The 9,690-nt window shown below is 38.2% G+C and overlaps 2 protein-coding genes across 2 annotated transcripts; both read right to left on the minus strand.

The window, feature by feature from the left end:
* Positions 1-1,270: 1,270 nt before the first annotated feature.
* On the minus strand, positions 1,271-4,193 carry LOC134660856 (lysophospholipase-like protein 1). Its single transcript, XM_063516698.1, has 4 exons — positions 4,028-4,193; positions 3,263-3,529; positions 2,995-3,138; positions 1,271-1,467 (listed from the first exon to the last, which is right to left on the minus strand). The coding sequence occupies exons 1-4, from the start codon at positions 4,107-4,109 to the stop codon at positions 1,271-1,273; spliced, it is 690 nt and encodes a 229-aa protein (XP_063372768.1). The 5' UTR covers positions 4,110-4,193.
* Positions 4,194-5,389: 1,196 nt separating this feature from the next.
* On the minus strand, positions 5,390-7,230 carry LOC134661604 (sperm-tail PG-rich repeat-containing protein 2-like). Its single transcript, XM_063517744.1, has one exon. It carries the CDS (start codon positions 7,205-7,207, stop codon positions 5,390-5,392), a length of 1,818 nt encoding a protein of 605 aa, XP_063373814.1. The 5' UTR covers positions 7,208-7,230.
* Positions 7,231-9,690: the final 2,460 nt, after the last annotated feature.

Here is a 9,690-nt window from a genome sequence, read left to right on the forward strand (position 1 = left end):
AATAAAAGTGACATGTTTATTTTTAAAATAGGTACCTACTAACCTGCTAACTACCTGAAATAAAGCATTTACAAAAAGTTTCTATGCCTATATGTTTAAAAACTAAACCGTCAGTGTTTTAGAGTCTGTGCGGAAAGAGAAGAGTCGAGGAATGTATGGGGCCCAATAAATTCCACGACTCTTCTCTTTCCGCACAGACTCTATTAACATAGTTAGAAAAAAAAGCGGCCAAGTGCGAGTCGGACTCGCCCATGAAGGGTTCCGTATTTAGGCGATTTATGACGTATAAAAAAAACTACTTACTAGATCTCGTTCAAACCAATTTTCGGTAGAAGTTTACATGGTAATGTACATCATATATTTTTTTTAGTTTTATCATTCTCTTATTTTAGAAGTTACAGGGGGGGGGACACACATTTTACCACTTTGGAAGTGTCTCTCGCGCAAACTATTCAGTTCAGAAAAAAATGATATTAGAAACCTCAATATCATTTTTGAAGACCTATCCATAGATACCCCACACGTATGGGATTGATGAAAAAAAAATTTTTGAGTTTCAGTTCGAAGTATGGGGAACCCCAAAAATTTATTGTTTTTTTTTTCTATTTTTGTGTGAAAATCTTAATGCGGTTTACAGAATACATCTACTTACCAAGTTTCAACAGTATAGTTCTTATAGTTTCGGAGAAAAGTGGTTGTGACATACGGACGGACAGACAGACGGACAGACAGACAGACAGACATGACGAATCTATAAGGGTTCCGTTTTTTGCCATTTGGCTACGGAACCCTAAAAACGGGTACTCTATCTCGCCGCGAGATACTGTCGCGCCAATCGTGCTAGGGGTGCTGCCAGTCCATGCCAGTCTGCCGGGCGTGTCTCACTCCGCGATTTCGTCGCTTTGCTACAGGTAGCTAAAAGTAAATTCGTTCGGCCCCAATTTTGGGGAAAGCCATAAGCCGCGCGTGGCGCTGTCGCCATGTGTAGACGGCTCTCCAAAACTGTCGTGTGCATAATTATTAGACCGCCTTATTAAGAATAATATATTCATATTATTCAATTATGTATAATATAAGGTAAGTTTTTGGAAACATACAATGAAAAATACATTATTTATAATATTTTAATACCTACTACTATTTGGTCTAACCGTCTCAAAATCCATTAGTAAACCACGTACTTTTTTTGAAAGTTCATGGTATTTTTCTAGTCTTGCATCGAATGTATAGTTTGTAAAAATGTTCATTATTGATATCAGTATCAGAAGTATCAGACATCAGGCAGATGTTTATCAATAAAATCCCTTATGAGGTGAAGTCCCCGTTTATTGATTTGATGTCCCAGCCTCTCCAAAACGTGAAACTGTATTGGAGCTCCGAGGGTTTTCAACTCGTTGAAAGTAGTTTGGCCCCACTCCAGTGGCACCACGTCATCGTTGTCACCATGGCATTGTAGCAGAGGTGGTACTGAAATTAATAATCACAACTTTACTTTTTTATCTCCTGTGATGCCTTCGAAAAAGTAAATTACCGACTTTTACTAGCAAAAATATATACTAACCTAACGTATTCATGAATTTCAACGAACGTAATTTAAGTCTATTCAAATGAAGAGTCGTGTTTCTTGATATTCACAGAATAAGAGACGACACTATTATTTACGTAGGTACCTAATACCTATTTATTTCCATTTTTACCCGACTATAGCACCGCGAAATGAAAGGTAATGATTTTAGTAGCCTAGGTTGTAGATATCATCAACTTCCTAGTGTTGGGCTGTTGGCATTATGCCACGGCTTACTTCGGAAACCTGGGGCCAGCTCGGCAAGCTAATCCAAAGAGTTAGCAAATACTCTAGTTTTCACGAAAGCGATTGCCAATGACTTAACCCCGAGGGGAAACTAGGCCTGGGATTATTCTGATTACCTCACGATTTTTCCTTCGAACGATCGAAAACTCAATGGTACCTATCACAGTCCACATGGTACAGTCGACTTCACAGACACGTTTACACTTTTGCACCCATTGTAATACGTCGAAAAACTGTAAACTTTGACGTCGACGCGAGGTACGAGCCGGGAGCCTGGGGGGTTGAACCCGAGACCTTCGGTTCGAAAGTCGCACGCATACAGTACAGCTAGGCTTGGCCACTAAACCAACTAATAATAAACCCTATATTAGTTGAAAGATTTATGGGAAATGATGTGTGTCATCCACCGTGGCGTCGAAACTAATAAGGACTGGACAGGGTGGAGGGTTTTAGCCCGCAGGCGGCTAGAGCAATCCCAGCCGAGTCGGGCATGCTGCTAAAACTGGGCTGGCAGTATCCAATGAGGATTACCTCCAACTCTGATTAAAAAAAACTAATGAGCCGATTTTAATATGCATACCTATGAGATATCAATTGACTCGAAAAATGAAAAACAAACATTACGTTTTTTGATAAGCTTTTTACTTGATAACGTAGCTCATAACGTGGGGGTCGTGGGGACCGAACTTTGCGCGGAAAAAATAGAAAACTCATAAATGCGCGTTTTCCCAGAGATAAGACCTAGCTAGAGCGATTTTTCACCCCCGAAAACCCCCATATAGCAAACATTATCGAAATCGTTAGAGCCGCTTTAGAGATCCTCGGAATATATAAATAAATATATAAATATATATATAGAAGAATTGTTCGTTTAAAGGTATTAGATGAAATGGGTAAGAAATAAGAATGAGAAAGATAAAAGTTTTACTATAATGTTGCTACATTAATTTTAATGAAGACTTTGAAAACAAATAACCCCCTTATTCGTAAAACTTCGCACATCTTAGGCCTTTGTTTAATTTTGTCTCTTTCTTACATACAAAAATTACGACGATTATCAGTAGTTTGGCTTTTATGGATTATGAATAACGCCATAATTAGCCTCCACTTAAAAAAAGATCTCTTTTAAACTGCAATCAAATCTAACAACAAATTATGGTCAAAAGAGAAATAAATGTACTCACATGGAGAGCTGGATGCATTTTTTAGCTCTTCGTACACAACTGAGCCATTATTGAGAAACGAGCTGAACACAAATGCTCCGGCAATATTCCTGTCCCACCTATATGCCGTATGGAAAGACAGTGAACCACCCATTGAAAATCCACCTGTAAAACAATACTGTTCAATTTTTAACCAGTCAAAAGAACAAGTTGTATCTGGACTTGAAAGTGAAATTGAATTTTATGTTTTACAATTTTAAACACAGAGATGAAAATATTTAAAACATACCTATAATTATTCTGTTGCTAGGTATTCCTAATTTATTTTCTCCTTGGATGAGATCCTTAACCTCTACCTCTATTCTAGATATTGAATCAAGTTTTTCAGGGGCATTAATAGATATATTAGCACGGTCAAACCAAACATTGCTCATGGCACCGCCATTGGGGGTGTAAGGTTGCAGCGGAGCCGTTGGGAACAGCACCTTGATGTGAGGAAATGTAAAATTGCGTGCCATTATATTCACCCACTCCTTCATGTTTCCACCTGTATCCCCTGCAAAAGAGAAATTTTTTATAATGTAAATAATTAACATTTTAAAAGAAAACTATTAATACGGATGATATCGCGACTATGCGGAGTAGTTTTATTTCATGAGTAATTATTGTGCTAACCAAAGACAATATTAATAACATTTTGTAAAATGAATTAGACAATTAACTAAATAATTATAAGCATTCAAGATAAAGAAATGTGGAAAGCAGTGGCATGACTACAGGGTCTATAGGGCCTTTGGCCTGGGAGGACACAAGCACAAAAGCGACATTAATGGCAAAACTGATGAGGGTACCATACAAAGAACAAGCCATGGACCTCAGTTGTTATTATGTAGTTACGCAAACAATGACAAAAAGTTTAAACTTTGTTTTTAATTTATATTACGATAAAGTTATGGTGTATCAACTCGGTTTTTCAAGAGATTAAGTAATATAGACGAAGATAGCGGGAGTATTAAAGATCATTTCATCATCGTCATCAATATAAAATTCTTACCAGATCCATGAAAAAATATTACTGTCGCCGTATGCTTGGGCCCTGTGGGTTTAGTCAAGTGCAAAGCACCAAGTCGAGACATTTTTTTATTAATTCTAATGAACTGTTGTACAAGTTTGAGTAATAAACTGAGAATTAAAATACAATATAGTTTTAATTTATTTTAAGTGTTTATTTTCACGGATTCTATTCTAACCTCAAACAATTTCATTGACATCATGATTGACATTTGACATTTGAACTTTTTTGAACTTGACTTTACTACGCAGTCAGTCAGGCACGTTCTATTATTACCCTACTATGTGACATGTGAATTTTTGATATTTGACTGTATACTTTGACAAACTATATTTATATAGTGTGTCAAAGGTCTGTTTGATTTAAAACATAGACAGAGAGAATCATACTATCTTTGTCTTACACTAGTACTAGCATCCAAAAGAAAAGGATTAGTATAGTTTTTTTTGTTCCTATTTACTGACAAGATTTGGTTGACCCAGTATAGTTTGTCAAAGGACTGTCTCATATCAAACATAGACAGAGAGAATCATACTGTCTTTGTCTTACACTAGTACTAGCACCCAAAAGAAAAGGATTAGTATAGTTTTCCTGGTTCTTACTGATTGACAAATTGGTTTGAGCAACTATAAAATAACATATTTTACACCATGCATGAAATAAACCACCAGAAGATTAATAGAGAAACGTAGACAGGCGTTATTTTTAGTCACAATTTCTATTTTAAACCCGTATTAAAAAGAGTAGGTTATTTGAATGTGAGTTCATATGCTAAATAGTGTGTTTTGACAATTAGAAAAAACGGAATATAAGCCCCCATTCGCACGGGAGCTTTTTCAACGCGCGTTAAAAAAGCGTTTGAATGACACAAATGGATAACCATGTATGTATTCACACGACAGCGGTGGCGCTTTTTATCAAGCGTTGTTGGATTTTCGACTTTTAAGCCTTGGTCGTTAAATCGAATTTTAGAGGTACAGTATGTATAAGTTACTCTATGGTATACACTGAATACTCCCTATTACCGCACTTGGGCGGTAAAGTAGCACCGTACATATGTACTGTAAAATACATAGTAGGTACCTACTTATACACGCATTTGCGCTTTAGATACATTTATGTATAAAAAAAACTATTTATTTATTTTATATCGTATTAAATTTTATTAAGGATTCAAGCTCAGATTACAGTATTTTTGAAAACAAACTCATGTGACTTTTGGGGAAAAAGGTACGAGGGTCGAATGAAATCCCAAGAGATCTCACCAGAGCAGGCGGTGGGTCAAAAATCTTAAAAAGCGAGATGTAAATAATGGATGACTTCAACTGTCCTAAATTTTTTCAGTTACATAATAGGCATTTGATGCTTGTATAAAAAGTAGCGTAATATTTTTTCCTTGTCCTTTGCGTGTTTTGTTATAATATCACATTTCTTTTCCTGGGGTGGCAAAGAAGATACTTCATTAATTGATTCTTCACACAATGCTATGCATTTATTCATAAGCAATGTTTCTTTTTCTTCTAAAGTTAATACTTTCCGTTCAGGGGCTATATCACTATGAAATGTATACTGGTTTTCGATATTATGTTTTAATTTTACATTGTAAGTATCTAAAACAGTGTCAATGCCACCCCTTACATTATATGCGCATGGAGCCGGAGTCTCAAACAAAGGTGATCGGAAACGTTTATCTCGATACAGGGGACCACGATTTACTGCTGGATAACATTTGGATTTTTCTGCACTGTAGTAACCCGGACCAGGCGTGACTAATTTTCCAAATACAGGTATCCAATTGTACCATGGTTGAAAACGACCGTTCGATGAACAAAATGGGGAAAGATATTGCAGATGCGACGGTCGTTTTGATTTCAGTTGCATCGGCATAAAATCTGCAGGGCTCGGTTCATTCCAACTTTTAAAATGTGGTTTAATACGTACTGTTTTTGATTTAAATACCCACGTATGATGAGGGTAAGGATCGACATCTTCTACTTTTTCAGCCTGCGGTTGATCACAATCATTTACATGGATTTCATTCTCATCGGTTTCGTCTAATGGAATAGTTTTAAATCTTTTTGTAGATGATCCAAAAGGTGCTGTTGAACATGTTTGAATCAGACATGGCTTATATGTTGCACAATAACTAGCTGGACTAGGGCCTTCTTCCTTGCGTGGTTTAAATCTTTGGTCTTTTACACCAAAACAAGCAAGTTCAGGCAAAACTGCACGACAGGGTGTATCTAATTTTGGTGGTGGTTCAAAATCCCTTTTAAGGTTATGATCGGCTGGGCCGGGGCAAACTTCATGTGTTGCTGAGGTAAATCTGTCAGCCTTAGGTCCTATTTCTTGTAAATCGCTACCTTTCGGCAACGTGGGAGAATACGATGCCGGTCCAGGTGCATTTTCTAGAATATTTCTCCTTTGAACCATCTCTATATATCTGTATTGTTTTGCTTCTTTACGTTTCTGAGATCTAAATTTTTCAGCATATTTTTCAAATTCAGTAGGCTGATTCTCCAATGTGTAATGTGCTGGTCCAGGACTTTGCTCTAAAGCCTTTCTTGCTCTAGTGCCAGTCCACTTACTCCATTTACATCCTTGATAAAACATTGTTGATTCTATTACTCTTGCATCATAAAATGGAGGTGATTTATCTGAAACTGTCTTCTTTAATCTCTTTTGAAAACCATCTCTTCGTACTTCGAACCCATAGTCACCCGTAGATGGGGCTGATAGTCCACTGTCACCATACGTTCGAGGTGATACTCCTTTTATAATATGTTTAGGCACTTTACCTTGACAAACGATATCCGGTTTTGGTTTATCTTCTTCTTCTGTAGGACATCGACAACGTGTTGGGAATCCACATTTGCAAAGGATTTCTTCAAGATCTTCCTTACTGAAAGCCTCATAAGGAAAACGTGGAATTTTAGACATCATGGAAGTACAGTTCGGAATTTTAGATGGAATATCAGCGTCATAAATAGCATGTGTCCATATTAGTCCAGCACCGAAAGTCTTACGTGGTGTTTTGGAAAGAAATGGGGCGTGAGCTGGCTTTGTTTTACAGCTCTCATCGTACTGGTAAGCACCTGGATCGTAAAATCTGTAGTATTTGGAATCTCGGGAGAACCTTTCGCTCAAACTGTATGCTGCCATTATTTATAAATTCGTCAAAAAGAAGTAAATTAATAGTGAATAACTTTTAACAAAAATTGTTATATACTGTAAAACTGTTAAATTATAAAAAGTATAAAAAACATAAGTAATATGAAAACCTATGATGAAAAATTCATCATTTAAGGTTGACAATCTACGAGGTGACGTGACATTAGTATACTGTATGGGTGGGTGACATGCATGGAGGTGACATACTTAATAACTGATTTGAAAATGTTTACTTTAGCATGTCGATAAACTCGATAACTGCACGTCTGCACGTAGTGGTTATGTCGCAGTCGGATTGTATAATCCGCCGTATTACATTACGGCTAGCCGTTTTACAAAACAGGGGCGTTTTGAAATGCGGCGGTTCGACGATTAGCCGGATTGAATGCGGCTGAATGAAAATCCGCCGGAATGTATTCGGCGCCATACGTTCTTCAAGACGGCTAGCCGTAATTAATGTAATACAGCGAGTCATTAGCCGCCGCTTTGACAATTTTTAGTGCCCATTTTTAACACTCGTGGCGCTGCCTGACATAACAACAACAAACTATGAAAAACGCTGGGGTGTCCATCAAATCTGGAGTTCGTCGGACTGTTTCTTTTCAAAAAACATTTCCTTTGCAACTTAACTAGACGGAGCCCCGCTTCGCGGGGCTCCTATTTCTGAGCGGTTTGCCCTTCGGGCATCTGAGGGCCTACCGCGAACCACGTTCGACGTGTTATCTCCCTGTCACACTTACTTACGTATGAATTTACAAGTGCGACAGAGAGGCAACACGTCGAACGTGGTTCGCGGTAGGCGCTCTGAAGCTACCTAACGAACCTAACCTACCTAGCTATTGATTTAGTGAGACGTCCGTGAAAACATTACACTTTGGGGAAAAAAGCGTAGGTAGGTAAGTAGGTTAGGTTCGTTAGGTAGCTTCAGATGCCCGAAGGGCAAACCGCCCAGAAATAGGAGCCCCGCGAAGCGGGGCTCCGTCTATTTAAGTTGTGAAGGAAATGTTTTGGAAAAGAAACACATGAAGTGCGGTGGGACCATGGTAAAAATAAATTAAATTGCAAACATTGTCAAACTCCGGTTACGTAGGCGACCGAAAGAATGGTCACTCTACAATTTAAATAGTAGATACGATGCGGCTAAACGTAGGCCGCCTTATTGAAGAACGTATCGTAATGACAATCCGGCTAATCGTCGAACCGCCGCATTTCAAAACGCCCCTGTTTTGTAAAACGGCTAGCCGTAATGTAATACGGCGGATTATACAATCTGACTACGACAGTTATATTCTCTTTGGATAACTGCGTCAGAGTAAAGTAAGTAAGATTAGAAAGTATATGACTGCTATATATCTATCTAATCTATCTATCTATCTATCTAATCTAATCTATCTATCTATCTAATACCTTTAAATGAGCAATTCTTGTTTATTTATTTATTTATATATATATATATATATATATATATATTTAGGGGATCTCGGAAACGGCTCTAACGATTTCAATGAAATTTGGTATATAGGGGTTTTCGGGGGCGAAAAATCGATCTAGCTAGGTCTTATCTCTGGAAAACGCGCATTTCCGAGTTATTATGTTTTCCGAGCGAAGCTCGGTCACCCAGATATTATATTATTATACTCTTTGATGACTGCGTCCCATCACCTATTCTAAAAAGGTATTTTGTTCCTTTTGCGCAGCATACTAGGAGTAAAACGGATTGATCAAATCCGTAGCTCTACGCTGCGCTTAAAAATGCGCATTACTGATGTTGGAGCTAAGCCCATTAAGCTGAAATGGGACTGGGCTGGCCATGTCGCGCAAGACGGGCTAGGATCTGGTAGGCCCAGACGGAGATGGCGGATCGACCTGGACGCATAGCTCAACCACTGGCCGGAGAGTGCTCAAAACCGAGACGAATGGAAATTGTGAGGCCATTGCTCAGCAGAGGGACACCGTTGGAACCGTGCGCGTTGGAGGGTCTGCCATCTAGTGGCCTAAATCAGAAACATAAACTGTACAGTATTGACACTTCATGCCGAAGCAAGTGATTCCCTCTACAGTTCACGTACGTTTTCTTATGCATTGTAGGGTCTGCCATCTTGTGGACTACAGTGGAAGCTTATACTTGACATTTACACTTCGCGCCAATAAACAGGGGGCTCCTGTGCTGCCACCTACAGTTCATGCACGTTATAGTTGGTCAAACCAAATTTGACAGTAATTAAGAACAAAAATAATATTCATATCCTTTTCTTTTGGGTTCTAGACAGTTCTAGTACTAGTAATCCTACCATCTATGAGTAAAAGTCACTAAGTACTATCAAAAAATTAAAGTAACAATGCACTTTATTACACTTGTAACTCGGTTTATTGTCCAATAATTTCAATGGTGTTAGTGACTTTTACATGTCACCCGACGGTATGATTCTCTCTGTCTATGTTTGAAATCATGTTTTGAAACATAGAAGAAGGTA

This window comes from Cydia amplana, chromosome Z (assembly GCF_948474715.1).
Source record: "Cydia amplana chromosome Z, ilCydAmpl1.1, whole genome shotgun sequence".
NCBI lineage: Eukaryota > Metazoa > Arthropoda > Insecta > Lepidoptera > Tortricidae > Cydia > Cydia amplana.

Excerpts from the sequence above, each read along its gene's own strand:
- LOC134660856 (XM_063516698.1), bottom strand. The coding sequence starts at position 4,109 with ATGTCTCGACTTGGTGCTTTGCACTTGACTAAACCCACAGGGCCCAAG. Across the intron at positions 3,139-3,262 it reads TAGCAACAGAATAATTATAG|GTGGATTTTCAATGGGTGGT; the intron begins GTATGTTTTAAA and ends ATTGTTTTACAG. Across the intron at positions 1,468-2,994 it reads AAATGCATCCAGCTCTCCAT|TACCACCTCTGCTACAATGC; the intron begins GTGAGTACATTT and ends TATTAATTTCAG.
- LOC134661604 (XM_063517744.1), bottom strand. The coding sequence starts at position 7,207 with ATGGCAGCATACAGTTTGAGCGAAAGGTTCTCCCGAGATTCCAAATAC.